The sequence below is a fragment of the Symphalangus syndactylus genome, chromosome 15 (assembly GCF_028878055.3).
Source record: "Symphalangus syndactylus isolate Jambi chromosome 15, NHGRI_mSymSyn1-v2.1_pri, whole genome shotgun sequence".
NCBI lineage: Eukaryota > Metazoa > Chordata > Mammalia > Primates > Hylobatidae > Symphalangus > Symphalangus syndactylus.
The window spans coordinates 77,119,766-77,139,620 of NC_072437.2; the positions used below are offsets into that span (position 1 = coordinate 77,119,766).

A 19,855-nucleotide genomic window follows, 5' to 3' on the forward strand; every position below is an offset into this window, starting at 1 on the left:
TTGTAGTGTGTTTCTGTGTCTTAAATATATATACTTTCCTCATATGCATAGTATTCATATGCATAGCCATTCATTGTATGAATTTAAGTCATATAGCTCTATCCCTCATAGGAATGATCCCTTTTGGAAGTTTTATGATAGTACTACTAGTAATAGTAATAATAATAACAAAGAACAACAACAGCCATTAACATTAGCATAGCAAGTGCTTTTCATGTATTAACTCTTTATTCCTCATGACATCCCCATTCAATCCAGGAAGTTGGCCTACAGAGCTTGTGGGTTTAACTACTGTACTAAACTAGTGATCCTAAGTATTTAAAATACTCACATATACTCACTACCACAATGGCCTGACTTTCATAGATAGTTCTCTCGGAAGGTTTATAAATTTTCCAACAATTTTTGATGCCAAGGCTTTCCTATATATTATCTTCCAGAACTCAATTTAACTGAAAACAAAAGGATAGGCCCATAAGATACCTAACAAATGCAAAGAAGAAGGTAGAGCTATCTATATGATTATTAGATAAAGTAGAATTTAAAAAGACTGAATGCGACAAATAAGAAACATTATGTCGTGATAAAAGACACTATATAGAAGCAACAGTTATAACTTCTATATATAAAACAAAAACATAGCAAAAATTAGAAATGCAAAGAAAATTCGATATTAAAAAGTTTAAATAAAAATAGATGAAAGTGAATTTTAGATACATTAAAAGATATAAGTTTTTTAGGAAGTTATATATACACTCACCATACTATCCAGTACAATTCCACTTCAAGGTATTAACCCCCCAAAAATGAAGATCTATGCTCACACTTAGATCTGTAACATTAGTTAGTACGAAATGTGTGTTCCCTTCCTCTGTTTCTCCTTCTCTCTTGACACATATCCAGCCTGTAATACAACTCATAAAATATTTGAAATGCCATTAAAAATTCTTCATGTTCCTGGTGTTAATTTTCAAAACAATTAAAGTGAATATGAATATACGATGTCTCTAAAGAAACAAATCTTGCTTGAGTTTTGTATTTAATACGTGATTATATACAACCATTTGTTGTCTCCGTTTAGGGGTTCCTAGGGCACTTCAATTCAGCATGTCCAAAACTAACTCTGCGCATTCCACCCTAAACCTAAGTCCTCTTCCAGGCATTATTAACTCAGAAAATTGTAAGACCTTCTATCCATTTATCATTTAAATAGTTATTAACCGAGTTTCTGCTATTTTCTAGGCATCATACTAAGAATTGGGATGAAAACAGATATGATCTAGTAAGGGGTGCAGCTACTACACAAATAAATGAATGAAGATTACAGTTATGTGTTATGATAATATGGTGAATTAATTTATACATATCCAAAATCTGGGATTCCATCCCTTTATTCTATCAGTAACCAAGTCCTGATGATCCTCAAATATCTTTACTTCTTTCACCTTGATTGCCCCTATAGTCTAAAAATGCTGCAGTAGGTACCTAAGGTACCTAATTGGTGTCTTTGCACCTATTATTGCAGTCTTCCATTCTGTCTTCCTATGGCCAGATTTAGCTACTTAAAACTTAAATCAGATTTCTCCCTTACTTAAATTCAATGGTTTACTAGTGCTTTTAAAATAATTAAAATCCTTAAATAAGCATACCAGTCCTACATGATCTCTACTTAACTGTTGTCCTTCCCACCTCAAGTCTTCATGCTGTCTCCTCTCCCTCAACTCCCCACCCATCAATCCACTTACTTAATGTATATTCATCTTTAAGGTTTCACTTCAAATGTCCTTCCCTGAGAGATGCTTTTGCCAAATCCACAGACTAGGTCCTTGATTTATGCTTTATAGTACCTTGTTTTGTTCCTTAATAGCATTTAACAAAGTTTGTAATTATATATTTATTTATATTATTATCTGTTTAACACCTCTCTTGCTAGGCCATAAGCTCTGTGAAGCTAGGGACTATCCTTTTTTCGCTCATTTTTATACTTCCATTACTTAATATAGTACCTTTTCAATGGTAGGTATTAGTTGAACTAATGAATGCATTAATGAACAAATATAGTAAAATCAAGAAACAGGTAGACCTGAAACCTGATGACTTTATTTCTTGTTAATATTATTACTTAAAAGCTTTGTGAGGAAGACTAAAATGAATGGTTTGGATTCAGGATTTTAAAAGTAAGTATTGCTAATATTGACTATATTACAGATTTGACAGTTTTAGGGAGTTTTAGTTAGAATGTTTAGGAAATACACAATTTGAACACTCTAGTTATTTAGAGTATGGAATTTTTCTCAAGTATTTAATTCTTAAAAGAGATGTTTATATTTGAGATGTTTGTTAGCACGTATATGTACTTTACATTTTGTATTTCTCTGTTTCATTTAGGTTCAGTTTGATCGTTATCTGTCAGCCCCAGACAACCTATTAATACCACAGCTGAACTTTCTTCTAAGTGCCACAGTGAAGTAAGTATTTTTGGTCCCAAGTAGTTGGTAAAGATTCACATATTTTTAAATATCAAGTACATTTTTTGGAAAAAAATTATTTTCAAGAATAGACAGTTTACCATTGAAAATCTATAGTTCTCAACCTTTCTTCTGCCTTGGCATGCCAAAGGATGAGATCTGAACATGTCTGTACTTATTCCATGTCTATATGTCACTCCAAAATAATTAGCACATGATTGTTAAAATTACTTTGAATATAATTGAAGCTATATTAGCTGTAATACCAAATTCCCTTATGTTAACAAACATGTCAGAATAATGTTGAATATGTTATGGAAAATGAATAATATATTCATTATGCAATGCAGATGAACTGATTTATAGACTATTTTGAATCTAAGGTAGTTTTCTGTAGATATAAAATTACTCAATATCATTTATCAGGAATGTATTCAGGACACCGAATCCTACATTAAAATATTAGAATATAACAATTAGAAGAAACAGAGAGATTATATGATCTTTCTTGATTTTAAGAAAAATATTGGCAAAATTGTCTATAGGTAAGAAATTAGGCAACATTATCTACACATTTTTTTTTCTTTCTATTCAAACAGCAGTGCAGTAAGTGTTTTCTACATAACAGGCACTAGGAGTTAAGGCTTAAAAGACATTTGCACTGTTTTCATGGAGCTTATAACCTAACAGGTCAGTTAAACATGCAAACAAATATTTACATTGAAATGTACAGTAAGGAAAGAACTATTGAAGAAAACATTTCAGATATCTAAAAGAATGTAATGTTATAGAGGTGATATACTTATTTTCTGTTCTTGAGCATAGAACTACAGCAGAAAATAGAGCAAAGAAGCAGCTTTTTAATTCACCATGCAGAATTTGGTATCAATTAGAATTGGCTGGAAATCGATGGACCATTTTTTTTTTCTCAGACACAGAGTTAGGAAAGTTCCTTTTTAGGTGAGTGACTAGAGTAAATGAATTTAATGTTTTTTTGTGACCTTTATGTTGTATTATCCTAAAAGATATTATACTATTTACATAACCAGAATTCTAAAGACTTAAGAGATTACCAAAGAAACTGTTATGCTGTGACTCAGGTTATTTGTATGTGCTTCTTTTTTTTTGAGACGGAGTCTTGCTCTGTCGCCCAGGCTAGAGTGCAGTGATCTTGGCTCAGTGCAATCTCTGCCTCCCGGGTTCAAGCGATTCTCCTGCCTCAACCTCCCAAGTAACTGGGAGTACAGGCGCCCACCTCCACACCTGGCTAATTTTTGTATTTTTAGTAGACTTGGGGGTGTCACCATATTGGCCAGGCTGTTCTTGAACTCCTGACCTCGTGATCCACCCGCCTCAGCCTCCCAAAGTGCGGGGATTACAGGCGTGAGCCACTGTGCCTGGCCAATGTGCTTCTTAAATTATTAAATTTTTAACTGAATACCTGTAATTCTTTTTGACTTAACCGTGTCTCAGTACATAATATTTGAATGTTGTTAGCCGTGTCACTACATGTGAAATATACTGTTATTCTTTTCATAATATAATGATTGAAGAGAGATTTTAATGTACTTTAAAAGATGACATGTAGCTCAGATGCTGTGAAGCAGGGGTCCCCAGCCCCGGGCCAGGGACCCCGGTCTGTGGCCTGTTGGGAGCACGAACCCTACTGTGAACTGTGCCTGGAAGGATCTAGGTTGTGTGCTCCTTATGAGATGGAAGAGTTTCATCCCAAAACCATCCCCCAACTTCTTGTCCACGGAAAAATTGTCTTCCCCAAAACCAGTCCCTGCTGCCAAAAACACTGGGAACTGCTGCTGTAAAGGAAACAGATGGACAGATTTGGCTCTGTAACATTTTAAGGTTTTTACAGAAAAAGATAATATAAACTAAGTTAAAATATAAACAATAATATGGAAAAATATTTGCAAAATATGTAACATAAATTATTCTTAATATATTATCCTTAATATATAGTAAGATCCTATAAATTCATACAAATTGTAGAAAAACAGGCACTGAATATTTGAACAACTCACAGAAGTAATGGAAATGGCAAGTAAATATGTGAGAAAATAGTAATTATCAAATAATGCAAACTGAAACAACACTGAGAACTTTTATCTATCAGACTGCTGACAATAAAACATTGATTACATACTAATGGAACAGGTCTGAGAAAATGGGCATTTTCACACTTTTTTGAATGAGAGTATAAATTAGTACAATCTTTTCAAAGAGGAGTTTGGCAGCATTCCACAAAATTTCAAAATTATACATTCTTAGGCTCTTCTAAAATTTTATTTTTCTTTCTTAGTCTTGGTAATAGTTTAAAAAAGCTGTTGAACCAGCAGTGGGATTGAGTATTGTATATAGATCTGTTTGAGTCCTTTGCCTCAGAAACTTGTCAAATTTCCTAAGCTTAAATCATTTTTGAAATTAAATGTTTGTCTTCCATTATTGAAGAGAATATTTTAGTTTCTCATTTACTTTTATTGTCCTATTGTCCAACGGTAACAATGCAAACTTTATTTTATTATCAGACAAATGAACAAGTTTTGGTACTTTTTTTTAAATGTGAATTTTTAATTTAGTTTTTTAAATTATTTTTTGATATGTGCCTAACATCCTATTATGAATTCTTACTATTTATGACATTTAAAATTGAGATATGCATATTATTTATATAAGTATTAATACTACAAACAAGAATTTGAAATTTCTTAGTACCTATTTACCTCTGTTTTCATTCAGAAATGTTTTTAAATGTTATTTGCAAAGTATTCAAAAATTAAATGTGATCTGCAACATGATTTTCAATATTTGTTTAGATGAACAGAAATTATGGTATAAATTTAGCTACTTATTTTCAAATCAGGATTGCTTTGAAAATATAGGGCATTTTACACATTTAAGATTTAACATCAGGCCAGGTGTGGTGGTTCACTGAACGCCTGTAATCCCAGCACTTTGGGAGGTTGAGGCAGGCAGATCATGAGGTCAGGAGTTCAAGACCAGCCTGGCCAATATGGTGAAACTCTGTCTCTACTAAAAATACAAAAATTAGCTTGGTGTGGTGCTGCATGCCTGTAGTCCCAGCTACTTAGGAGGCTGAGGCAGGAGAATCACTTGAACCCAGGAGGTGGAGGTTGCAGTGAGCCAAGATCGCGCCACTGCACTCCAGCCTGGGTGACAGAGCAAGAATCCATCTCAAAAAAACAAAAGATTTTAACATTAAAGGAGATTTTCTTATTTTTATTTTTTTGAGACAGAGTCTGGCACTGTCACCCAGGTTGGAGTGCAGTGGCATGATCTTGGCTCACTACAGCCTCCATCTCCTGGGTTCAAGTGATTCTCCTGCTTTAGCTTCCTGAGTAGTTGGGACTACAGGTGCATGCCACCACGCCTGGCTGATTTTTGTATTTTTAGTAGAGATGGGGCCTCACCATGTTGGCCAGGCTGGTCTCGAACTCCTGACGTCAAATTATCCGCCTGCCTTGACCTCCCAAAGTGCTGGGGTTACAGGCTTGATAGCACTCCTGGCCTAAAGCAAATTTTTAAATTGCGCGCCTACTATCTGTTTTTGGTTTTTTCATATTCTCTTCTCCTGAACTTTATCTTCATAGTTGCAATACCTTTGGGACACCTATAACCCATGTCTCCCTTTTTCTTGTCTTGTCTTAGTTTGATTGACTTTCAAAGGAGATTTTGATTTAGCACGTCAGCCTTGGAATAAGCTATTGAATATATTTAAATAGCTAGGAAACAAGGTGGTATAGGAAATAGGGAAAAGAATAGAGAAAGAAAATGGTTTTAAAGAATTCTTCCCTTTGGAGTGAATTTGAAGCTTCTTGTTCTATTTTCAATGCAAAATCTCCAATATTCACCTTATAGCAATACAAAAATAGAGTTTGGACTACAGAAACCACAGTTGTGCATATATAAAATGTTCTCAACAAATCTTTGCTTATTGAGTCACAGTTACTTCCATAATAACTTAAGAAATAAAGAGAATGCAGATGCTTCCTAAAGTGAGCATATGGGAAAATGAGTAAGTTTTGATAACTCTTTTATTCAAGGTTTTTCCTCCATTATAGAAATAATATGCTAGAAATAAAGCATGTACCTATAATGGAGTAATTTTTTTTTAAGAAATTGAATATATTTTTTTCTTTTAACTACCTTCTTTTATTCACCTGTACTATCAGGAATATCCATATAGACAAAAATAAAGCAAGTTTGGGGTAAAATTTTTAAAAAATACTACCAGGAAAAGAACTACTGGACAGCTGTGAACTGAATGCTTTAGAGACCTCAGAAAGTCCAAACCTTAAAAGCAGGGTTAATCTCCAAAGGCTGGAGAACCTGGAATTCTTATGTCAAGGGAAAGAAAAGAAAGAGTATCTTAGCTGCAGGAGAGAAAAAGAGCAATTTGCTGTTCCTCTGCCTTTTTGTTCCATTCAGGTCTTCAGCTGATTGGATGGAGCCCGCCCCATTGATGGTGAATATTCTTCACTCAGTCTTCCAACTTACATGCCAATCTCCTGTGGAAACACCCTCACAGACACACCCAGAAATTATGCTTTATCAACTAACTAGGTATCCCTTATCCAGTCAAGTTAACCCTTAAAATTAACTATCAGAGCTACTTTAGATTCATACTAATTAAGCTTAAAATCAAGCCTCTAAATTATCAACTTGATCTGTAATTAAATTAACTGCCTTCCGGAACAAAACATAACATACTTAAAGATGACAGTTACAGACAATCAACAGTGTTAACATCTATAATGCTAAGCATGTGATAAAATGCTATTGCAGTGAGGAAGCAGGAAAATATGAGCCAAACCTAGAGAAAAAAATCAGTCAGTAGAAACATACTTACAAGTGGTAAAGTTTACAGAATTAGCAGATAAGGTGTTTTAAAAAGCTGTTAAAAATATGTTCAAGAATTTAAAGGAAAACATGACCCTGAGAGGATAGGGGATTTTAAAAAATTAGAATTTTAGAACTCAGAGATGCGGTATATAAAATGAAAAATTCACTAGATTGGCTTATAGGCCAGTTGAACACTCCAGAGGGAAAGATCAGTTAACTTGAAGAGAGGACAATAGAAACTGAAGCACAGATAGAAAAAAAATTAAAAGGCTGGAAAATAGATGGAGTCTTAGAGGATTGTGTGATAATACTAAGCAGTCTAACCTGTATAATTAGATATCACAGTGAATTGAAGCAGAAAAATTTGAATAAAAGGGGAATTTTTTTCTAAATGTTATGGCAAATAAGGACCCTCAGACCCAAGAAATTAAATACCAAAGCATACCATAATCAAATTATTGAAAACCAGTGATAAAGAGAAAAATTTTTAAAGACATTTGCAGGGAACAATGGCATTACTGACTTCTTGTTAGAAACAGCGCAGACCAGAACACAGTAGAATATCATCACCTTTAAAAAGCTAAGTATAGAAACGTCAACTTTAAATGATCGATCAAAAAAAAAAAGTGTCTTTCAAACTGAAAGTGAAATAAATGTTTTGAAATAAACGAAAGTAGAGAAGGTTTATCCCCAGCATAATGCATGTAAGAAATGGGTACAAAAAGAAAGAATTCTTTTTTTTTTTTTTTTTTTTGAGACGGAATCTTGCTGTGTCACCCAGGCTGGAGTGGAGTGGCACGATCTTGGCTCACTGCAACCTCTGCGCCCTGGGTTCAAGCAACTCTTCTGCCTCAGCCTCCTGAGTAGGTGGGAATATGGACACCTGCCAATGTGCCCAGCTAATTTTTGTATTTTTAGTAGAGACAGGGTTTCACCATGTTGGCCCGGCTGATCTCAAACTCCTGACCTTTTGATCCGCCCACCTCGTCCTACCAAAGTGCTGGGATTACAGGTGTGAGCCACTGTGCCTGGCCAAAAAGGAAGAATTCTTTACAATCATTTTCTATGCTTTTCTCTATTATTTTGAGAATTTTTACATCAATGCTCATCAGGGATATTGGCCTGTATTTTTGTTGTACTTTTTTTTTTTTTTTCTTAATCTGTCTTTGGTTTTGATATCAGGGTTAATTTAAATACTGGCCTCATAGAATGAACGTGGAAGTATTCCCTTCTCCTCTATTTCTTGGAATAGTTTAAGTAGAATTAGCATTAGTTCTTCTTTAACCATTTGGTAAAATTCAGAAGTGAAGCCATCAGTTCCTGGCTTTTTGTTTGCTGAGAGACTTTTTATTATGGCTTTGATCTCATTACTTGTTAATTGGTCTCTTCAGGTTTTGAATTTCTTCATGGTTCAGTCTTGGCAGATTGCATGTGTCTAGGAATTTATTCATTTCTTCTAAGCTTATAGTTGCTCTTAGTAGCCTGTAATGAGCCTTTGAATTTCTGGGGTATTGGCTGTGATGTCCCCTTTTTCATCTCTGATTTTATTTATTTGGATCTTCTGGTTCTTTTCTTAGTCTGGCTAAAGGTTTGTCAATTTTGTCTATTCAAAAAATCACCTTTTGTTTCATCACTCTTTTGTACTTTTGTTTCAATTTCATATATTTCCGCTCTGATCTTTATTTTCTTCTACTAATTTTGGGTTTGGTTTCTTCTTGCTTTTCTAGTTCTTTAAAATATATCATTAAGTTGTTTATTTGAAGCTTTTCTACTTTTTTTGTAGGCACTTACAGCTACAAACTTTCCTTTTAGTACTGCTTTTGCTGTATCCCATTGGTTTTGGTATGTTGTTTCCATTTTCAGTTGTTTCAATAAATTTTTTAATTTCCTTCTTAATTTCTTCATTGGCCCACTAGTTATTCAGGAACATATTGTTAAATTTCCATGTGTTTGTATAGTTTCTAAAATTATTCTTGTTATTGATTTGTAGTTTTATTCCATTGTGGTCAGAGAAGATACTTGATATAATTTCGTTTTAAAAAAATTTTATGGACTTTTATTGTGTCCTAACATATGGTCTGTCCTTGAGAATGATCTATGTGCTGAAGTGAAAATGTTTATTCTGCAGCCACTGGATGAAATACTCTACAAATATTGATTAGGTGCATTTGGTCTGTAGTGTAGATTAAGTCCAACATTTCTTTTTTAATTTTCTCTCTGGGAAGTCTGTCCAGTGCTGAAAGTAGAGGGTTGAAGCCTCCAGCTATTATTGTTTTGGGGTCTGGCTCTCTCATTATCTCTAATAATGCTTGCTTTGTATATCTGGGTGCTCCAATGTTGGGTGCATATATATTTACAATTGTTATATCCTCTTGCTGAATTTACCCCTTTATCATTATATACTGAACTTGTCTCTTTTTATGTTTGCCTTCAAATCTATTTTTTCTGATATAAATAAGTATAGCTACTCCTATTTTTTTGTTTGTTTCCAGTGGCATAGAGTATCTTTTTCTATCTCTCTTTTTTTCAGTCTATGTCTGCTTTTGTAATGAAGTATTTTTTTTGTAGGCAACAGATCTTTGGGTCTTGTTTTTTTAATCCATTCAACCACTCTGTGACTTTTGATTGGAGACCATAGTCCATTTACATTGTGTTATTACTGATAAGGACTTACACTGCCATTTAAAAATTTGCTTTCTTGTTGTTCTGTGATTTTCACTTCCTTCTTTCCTTCCTTCCTGTCTCTTTTTTAGTGAAGGTGATTTTCTCTGGTGGTATATTTTAATTTCTTTTTATTTTTTGTGTATCTGTTGTATGTTTTTTGACTTGAGGTTACCATGAAGCTTCCAAATAATATCTTATACCACATTATTTTAAACTGACAACAACTTAACATTGATTGTGTAAACAAACAAGCCAAGAGAAAACTAATAAAAACTCTTTACCCTTCAACTTCATCACCCTGCTTTCAAATATTTGTTTTTTCTACTTTATATTTATTATACTGTCTGTCACTTGAAATGTTACTGTAGTTATTTTTGATAGGTTCATCTTTTTATTCTATCTACTCAAGATATGAGTAGTTTACACACCATGGTTACAGTTTACAATATTCTGTGTTTTTCTGTGTACCTGGTATTACCAGTGTGTTTAGTTCCTTCAGATGATTTCTTATTGCTCATTAATGTCCTTTTCTTTCAGATTGAAGAGCTCTCTTTAGCATTTCTTGTAGGATAGATGTGGTGTTGATGAAGTCCTTTTTTTTTTTTTGGTCTGGGAAAGCTTTTATTTGTCCTTCATGTTTATAAGATCTTTTCACTGGATTTGGTATTCTAAGATAAAAGTTTTTTTTTTCCTTCAGCACTTTAAATGTGTCATGCCACTCTCTCTTGGCCTGTAAGGTTTCCACTGAAAAGTCTGCTGCCAGAAGTATTGGAGCTCCTTTGTAAGTTGTTTCTTTTCTCTTGCTGCTTTTACATTCTTTTTCTTTGGCCTTTGGGAGTTTAATTATTAAAGGTCTTGAGGTAGCCTTATTTGGATTACATCTGCTTGGTGGTCTGTAACCTTCTTGTACTTGAATATTGATATCTTTCTCTAGGTTCAGGAAGTTCTCTGTTATCCCATCAAATAGACTTTCTGCACTAATCTCTCTCTGCCTCCTCTTTAAGGCCAGCAACTCTTGGATTTGCTTCTTGGAGGCTATTTTCTAGATCTTGTATATGTGCTTCATTTTTTTTTATTCCTTTTTCTTTTGTCTCCTCTCACTGTGTATTTTCAAATATCCTGTCTTCAAGCTCAGTAGTTCTTTCTTCTGTTTGATTAATTCTGCAGCTAAGAGACTCTGATGCATTCTTTAGCATGTCACTTGTATTTTTCAGCTTTGGACTTTCTGCTTGATTCTTTTTGATTATTTCAAGCTCTTTGTTAAAGTTATCTGATAAGGTTCTGAATTTTGGCCAGGCGCAGTGGCTCATGCCTGTAATCCCAGCACTTTGGGAGGCCGAGACAGTTGGATCACCTGAGGTCAGGAGTTCAAGACCAGCCTAACCAACATGGAGAAACCTTGTGTCTACTAAAAATACAAAATTAGCCAGGCGTGGTGGTGCATGCCTGTAATCCCAGCTACTTGGGAGACTGAGGCAGGAGAATCGCTTGAACCTGGGAGGCAGAGGTTACGGTGAGCCACGATCATGCCATTGCACTCCAGCTTGGGCAACAAGAGCAAAACTCCATTTCAAAAAAACAAAAAACAAGATTCTGAATTTCTTCCTTGTGTTATCTTGAATTTCTTTGCACTTCCTCGGCACAACTATTATGATTTCTCTGTCTGAAAGGTCACATATGTCTGTCACTCTGGGGTTGGTCATTGGTGCCTTGTTTAATTTGTTTGGGGAAGTCATGTTTTCCTGGATGGTGTTGATGTTTGTAGATGTTCATCAGTGTCTGGGCATTGAAGAGGTGGGTGTTATAGTCTTCATAGTCTGGGCCTTATACCTGCCCTTCTTATGAAGGCTTTCCAAGTATTCAAGGGGACTTGTGAATTAAGTCTTTGGTCACTGCAGCCATTCTACATTAGGGAGCACCGCAAGCCCTGTGGCTCTTGCAGACTCAATGAGGGTACTATATTGGTGGTCTTGGGTGAGATCCAGGAGAACTTCCTGGATTACCAGGCATAGACTCTTGTTCTCTTCCCTTACTTTCCCCCAAGCAAATAGTCTTCCTCTCTGTACTGAGCTGCCTTGGAGCTGGGGGAGTGGTGATACATGCCTCTTTGTGGCACCACCACTGGTACTGTGCTGGGTGAGATCCAAAGCAAGCATAGCACTGGGTCTTGCCCAAGGCCCACAGGGATCACTGCATGACTACTGCCTATGTTCCCTCAAGGTCCAAGGGCTGTGCAGTCCGCAGGTGATGAATCAGTGAGGCTTATGTCCTTCCCTTCAGGGCAGTGAGTTTCCCTTGTCTCCGAGTGGGTCCAGAGAAGCTGTCTGGTATGCAGGGCCTTGAGTCAGGAACCTTAGGAATCTATTATACGTGGTGTTCTGTTCTGAGATGGCTGAGCTGGCATCCAAGATACAAAACAAAGTCCTTCCCATGCTTTTCTCTCAAGCAGAAGGAAGGAGTCTTACCCGGAGCTACGAGCTGCATCACTTGGGGTTGTGGGAGGAGTGATGCAAGTACTCCCTTGGCTGCCCTAGCTGGTGTCTCATTAGCTCACGTGCACCCCAAGTCCACTGGCTCTAAGCCCAGCAAAGCACAGAAGCTTGCCTAGGAATTAGAGCCCTTATGGCGCAAAACTTGCCCTTCAGTTTATTTCAGATCCCAGAGCACCTTATCCCATGGTGGTGGGGCTTGCCAGAACTCTGGTTCTGACCACTGGGATGGAGGCTTCCCTTCTGACTAGTGCTGGTCTGAATGCTCCCTCTGTGGATGCTGGCTGAGTTCTGCCTGGTGTTGCTTTCTGCTGTGACAGGGCAGCACTAAATTCCAGTGCTAAGTCCCACAATCACTCTTTTCTCTGCCTTCCACAAGCACATAAATTCTCTCCCACGCCATGCTGCCAATGCCAGGGATTAGGGGAAGGATGGTGTAGGCAATTCAAGACTATCTTTCTTATCCTCTTTAGTGACTCTTTCCTTAATATGATGTTAAAAGCAAGTACTATGATTGCTCACCTGATTTTTGGTTCTTAGGAAAGTGATTTTTTGTGTGGATAGTTGTTCAATTTGGCGTTCCTGCTTGGGGGACAATCGCTGGAGGCTTCTATTTGCTCATCTTTCTCCTAATTGTGGAATTTTAAACACATAAAATGTATGACAACAAAAGTGCAAAAGATGCAGTGGGAGGGAAGTGGAAGTTTGGTGTTGTAATATTGTAAGGATATTAAGTTATCCATGAAATATATAATATTGATTGGAGGTAGATTGTAAACCTTCCCACAACCATTGAAACAAACAAAGTTATTTAGCATACCAATAGATAAGAACAAATAGAATTTTTAAAAAGTAATTGTATCAAAAGAAGGTGAAAAAGGAGGGTAAAAGAACAAATGAGACAAGTATGAAACAAGTAGCAGGAAGATAGACTTAACTGCAGCCTAATAAGTAACTGTTACTAAATGTGAAAGTACTACACATTCGAAAAGACGAAATTGTTAGACTGGATGAAAAAGCTTGGTACAACTATCTGCTGTCTATAAAAAAGTCCATTTTAAATATAAAGGTGGAGATAGTTTAAAAGGATGACAAAAGATATACCATGTAAGCACTAATCATAAAGCTGGAGTAGCTATATTACTATAAGAAAAATTAGATTACAGACAGATAATAATACCAGAGATAAAGAGCGACATTTTATAATATAATAGGATTAATACATGAAGAAAATATAGTAGTATATATGTTCATTTAATAGCAGAGCTGCAAATAACATGAAATATAAGCTTGCAGAATTGATGAGGAATAGCTGTATCAAGAAATACAGTTAGATATTTCTACATACTCCTCTCAGTAATTGATACAAAAAAATAGGAAATTAACACGATGCTTCATAGTTGAACAGTACTACCAATCTTTACCTAATAGAAATATTTAAAATACTACACACAAACTATAGAAAATACACATTCTTTTTAAGTACGGATAAAACATTCATGAAACTAATGTAAGAATGAGCAAAAAAGGAAATAAGAAATCCTAAGTAGATGAACATAAGAAAAACTAGATGTTTCTAGTTCTAGAAAGTTCATAGCAAGAACTAGAAAAGTCATAGCAAGTTTTTCTTTATAAATTCCAAGCTAAATCAGTTTTTACAATGAATGTGGATAACTTACCCTATTTTAACATACAAGAGTGTCAGTTTAGATTTAAAAAAAAAAAAAAAAAAAAAACACAGTTCACCTATATGCCCTTTACAAGAGACCATTTACAACAAAGTGGCATACAAAGAAAGAAGGAGTTGCAATATTAACAGGCAAAATTGAATTCAGGGTGTAAGTCAATAAAAGGTCAAAGGGGAATGTTTTATATTGATGAAAGTCATGCTTAAGTAGGTCTTAGATAAAAAGCCTGCAAGATATAAAAAATCATTTAAAAAAATCAAACATTCCATTGCATCAAGAGAGGAAACACCATAGCCAAAGCATACAAAGAAAAATCTTACTTGAATTTACTACATAAACCAGTTAGAGAAGAGTACCATGACACTATGTTGGAATATTGAAAATCTACAGCAAACATAATACTTGATGAAACATTAGAAACCTTTTCATTAAAGTTCAAAACAAGATATGCATACTTACTGTCACATCTGTTTACCTTGGAGCTTCTAGCCATTGTAATGAATTGAGTCATAAATATTGAAAAGAATTAATAAAACTTATTAATTTTAAATGTCTGTACCAAAAACAAAAAAGGCAAACAATTAACAAACTAATAGAACTAAAATAGAGTTGTTACTTGGCCAGATTCAAAATTAACATACAAAAATTAGTACCTTTTCTGTATACCAGCAATATCTAATTATAACAACGAAAAGTAAAAGACTTTATTGTAATAGTCACAGGATTGTTTCCTAGGAATAAATTTGATGATATACATGGAAAATTATATAATGAAACTTATAAAAATTTATTGAAAATTCTAAAAGATCTGACTAAATAGACATACTCTCTTCATAGACTGAAAAATTCACTAGTGTAACAGGTTAATCTGTAAATAACTCCAACTTTAATCAAAATTCTCATGGAATCATTTCATTAAATATTTATCTAAGAAGTATATGAGAGAGGACTCATACTTCTGAACATCTCCACAGTTAGCACTCTGGCCCAAGGTGGCATCATCTGTGCCTGGTTTATCACATTAACCTCTGAACTTTTCCATTTTCACACTTGCCCTCTCCACCACCATCCACCCAAGCCCGCAGCCTGAACTGAACACTGAGAGTGATCCTTTAATAGATTACTTAGTTCAATTCTTTCGATCAATTTAAAAGAGAATATTGTTTAGAAAGATTAAATAATTGTATCAAGGTCAAAAAATTTGTAAGAAGTAGAGCCATGATTTGAATCTAGATTCTAGACCCTATTCTCTTCAACACTAGACTATACTGTATTTTATTAGCTCTTTCTGTGTTGAGATTATTTTATTATTTTTAAAGAATGCTCATAGACGTCTGGCATATATGATAATAGATGACAGTTATGTGAAATATGTAGCTTGGCCTCATAAAAAATATGCTTTAATTTCATTTATAGACAGATAGCTGACCTAGGATGAAAAATTGTCTTGACCCATTGTGACATTTCTTATATTTATATGGTGATGAAGAAAAACCAAAATTTTAACTAATCTGTTATTCATAAGACTATTATTGTCTTTTCTTCTTGGGCTTTTAGGCTTAACGCCTTTTTTTCTCCTGTGGCACATTTGATTGCACTCTTAACTGTGGTGCTAAAATAAAACTCAATTTTAGTGATCACAGAACCTGATGTTGAAATAATCTGTTTCTGGAAATGCTGGGTTTATGGTAATGATGAAAGTTGTATCACGTTGTTATGGAAACCAAAATCCTAAAGTACAGATTAATGACAAGCTCACTGATTTTTGGAAGTAAGCAGTTCATTTCTTATCTCAGTTCGGTTTTAAATAATTATTTAGAATACAGTAAATTTCTTTGAACATATTTTAAAATGAGAATAATATCTCCATTTAGTTATATATCTAGAGAGCCTCTTCTCCTCCAAAGGATCGCAGCTCTTCGCCAGCAATGGAACAAAGCTGGATAAAGAATGACTTTGACAAGCTGACAGAAGTAGGCTTCAGAAAGTTGATAATGACGAACTTCTCTGAGCTAAAGGAGGATGTTCAAACCCATTGCAAGGAAGCTAAAAACCTTGAAAAAAGATTAGATGAATGGCTAACTAGAATAAACAGTGTAGAGAAGACCTTAAATGACCTGATGGAGCTGAAAACCACGGCATGAGAACTATGTGACGCATGCACAAGCTTTAATAGTCAATTTGATCAAGTGGAAGAAAGGGTATCAGTGATTGAATATCAAATTAATTAAATAAAGCAAGAAGAGAAGTTTAGAGAAAAAGGAGTAAAAAGAAAGCCTCCAAGAAATATGGGACTGTGTGAAAAGACCAAATCTACGTTTGATTGGTGTACCTGAAAGTGACAGGGAGAATTGAACCAAGTTGGAAAACACTCTTCAGGATGTTATCCAGGAGAACTTCCCCAACCTAGCAAGGCAGGCCAACATTCAAATTCAGGAAATGCAAAGAACACCACCAAGATACTCCTTGAGAAAAGCAACCCCAAGACATATAATTGTCAGATTCACCAAGGTTGAAATGAAGGAAAAAATGTTAAGAGCAGCCAGAGAGAAAGGTCAGGTTACCCACAAAGGGAAGCCCATCAGACTAACAGCATATCTCTCAGCAGAAACTCTACAAGCCAGAAGAGAGTGGGGCCAATATTCAACATTCTTAAAGAAAAGAATTTTCAACCTAGAATTTCATATCCAGACAAACTAAGCTTCATAAGTGAAGGAGAAATAAAATCCTTTACAGACAAGCAAATGCTGAGAGATTTTGTTACTACCAGGCCTGCCTTATAAGAGCTCCTGAAGGAAGCACTAAACATGGAAAGGAACAACTGGTACCAGCCACTGCAAAAACATACCAAATTGTAAAGACCATTGATGCTGAGAAGAAACCACATCAACTAATGGGCAAAATAACCAGCTAACATCATAATGACAGGATCAAATTCACACATAACAATATTAACCTTAAATGTAAATGGGCTAAATGCCCCAATTAAAAGACACAGACTGGTAAATTGGATAAAGAGTCAAGACACATCAGTGTGCTGTATTCAGGAGACCCATCTCACATGCAGAGACACACATAGGCTCAAAATAAAGGGATGGAGGAAGATCTACCAAGCAAATGGAAAACAAAAAAAGGCAGGGATTGCAATCCTAGTCTCTCATAAAACAGACTTTAATCCAACAAAGATCAAAAGAGACAAAGAAGGCCATTACATAATGGTAAAGGGATCAATTCAACAAGAAGAGCTAACTATCCTAAATATATATGCAGCCAATATAGGAGCACCCAGATTCATAAAGCAAGTCCTTAGAGACCTACAAAGAGACTTAGACTCCCACACAATAATAATGGGAGATTTTAACACCGCACTGTCAACATTAGACAGATCAATGAGACAGAAAGTTTACAAGGATATCCAGGACTTGAACTCAGCTCTGCAGCAAGCAGACCTAATAGACATCTACAGAACTCTCCACCCCAAATCAACAGAATATACATTCTTCTCAGCACCACATCACACTTATTCCAAAATTGACCACATAGTTGGAAGTAAAGCACTCCTCAGCAAATAGAACAGAAATCACAACAAACTGTCTCTCAGACCACAGTGCAATCAAACTAGAACTCAGGATTAAGAAACTCACTCAAAACGCACAACTACATGGAAACTGAACAATCTGCTCCTGAATGACTACTGGGTACATAACTAAATGAAGGAAGAAATAAAGATGTTCTTTGAAACTAATGAGAACAAAGACACAACATACCAGAATCTCTGGGACACATTTAAAGCAGTGTTTGAAGGAAATTTATAGCACTAAATGCCCAAAAGAGAAAGCAGGAAAGATCTAAAATCGACACCTTAACATCACAATTAAAAGAACTAGAGAAGCAAGAGCAAACAAATTGAAAAGCTAGCAGAAGGCAAGAAGTACCTAAGATCAGAGCAGAACTGAAGGAAATAGAGACACAAAAAACCCCTCAAAACAATGAATCCAGCAGCTGGTTTTTTGAAAAGATCAACAAAATTGATAGACCACTAGCAAGACTAATAAAGAAGAAAAGAGAGAAGAATCAAATAGATGCAATAAAAAATGATAAAGGGAATATCACCAGTGATCCCGCAGAAATACAAACTACCATCAGAGAATACTATAAACACCTCTATGCAAACAATCTAGAAAACCTAGAAGAAATGGATAAATTCCTCGACACATAAACCCTCCCGAGACTAAACCAAGAAGAAGTTGAATCTCTGAATAGACCAATAACAGACTCTGAAATCAAGGCAATAATTAATAGCCTACCAACCAAAAATCCAGGATCAGATGGATTCACAGCTGAATTCTACCAGAGGTACAAAGAGGAGCTGGTACCATCCTTTCTGAAACTATTCCAATCAATAGAAAAAGAGGGAATCCTCCCTAACTCATTTTATAAGGCCAGCATCATCCTGATACCAAAGCCTGGCAGAGACACAACAAAAAAAGAGAATTTTAGACCAATATCCCTGATGAATATCGATGCGAAAATCCTCAATAAAATACTGGCAAACTGAATCCAGCAGCACATCAAAAAGCTTACCCACCAAGGGGATGGTGCAAGGCTTGGGATGCAAGGCTGGTTCAACCTACGCAAATCAATAAACATAACCTATCACATAGGCAGAACCAATGACAAAAACCATATGATTATCTCAATAGATGCAGAAAGGGCCTTTGACAAAATTCAATAGCCCTTCATGCTAAAAACTCTCAATAAACTAGGTATTGATGGAACGTATCTTAAAATAATAAGAGCTATTTATGACAAACCCACAGCCAATATCATACTGAATGGGCAAAAACTGGAAGCATTCCCTTTGAAAACTGGCACAAGAGAGTGATGCCCTCTCTCACCACTCCTATTCAACATAGTGTTGGAAGTTCTGGCCAGGGCAATCAGGCAAGAGAAAGAAATAAAGGATATTCAGTTAGGAAAAGAGGAAGTCAAATCGTCCCTGTTTGCAGATGACATGATTGTATATTTAGAAAACCCCATTGTCTCAGCCCAAAATCTCCTTACGCTAACAAGCAACTTCAGCAAAGTCTCAGGATACAAAATCAATGTGCAAAAATCACAAGCATTCCTATACACCAATAACAGACAAACAGAGAGCCAAATCATGAGTGAACTCCCATTCACAATTGCTACAAAGAGAATAAAATAACCTAGGAATCCAACTTACAAGGGATATGAAGGACCTCTTCAAGGAGAACTACAAACCACTGCTCAACAAAATAAAAGAGGGCACAAACAAATGGAAGGACATTTCATGCTCATAGATAGGAAGAATCAATATTGTGAAAATGGCCATACTGCCCAAGATAATTTGGAGATTCAATGCCATCCCCATCAAGGTACCAATGACTTTCTTCACAGAATTGGAAAAAACTACTTTAAAGTTCATACGGAACCAAAAAAGAGCCCACATTGCCAAGACAATCCTAAGCCAAAAGAGCAAAGCTGGAGGCATCACGCTACCTGACTTCAAACTATATATACTACAAGACTACAGTAACCAAAACATCATGGTACTGGTACCAAAACAGAGATATAGACCAATGGAACAGAACAGAGTCCTCAGAAATAACACCACACATCTACAACCATCTGATCTTTGACAAACCTG

General features: G+C 35.5%; 1 protein-coding gene across 6 annotated transcripts in view; it reads left to right on the forward strand.

Annotated features, from left to right (window-relative positions):
* Positions 1-19,855, forward strand: part of COG6 (component of oligomeric golgi complex 6) — a 103,535-nt gene that overhangs the window by 76,331 nt on the left and 7,349 nt on the right. For 2 of the 6 annotated variants that reach the window (XM_055245237.2, XM_063618848.1), the window contains 2 exons: positions 2,389-2,468; positions 3,294-3,428. In XM_055245237.2, coding sequence (XP_055101212.2) covers positions 2,389-2,468; positions 3,294-3,428 — 215 coding nt within the window. Of the gene's footprint in view, positions 1-2,388; positions 2,469-3,293; positions 3,429-6,929; positions 7,065-19,855 lie in introns of all 6 variants that reach the window. The other 4 variants (XM_055245236.2, XM_063618847.1, XM_055245241.2 and 1 more) reach the window with 2 other exon arrangements.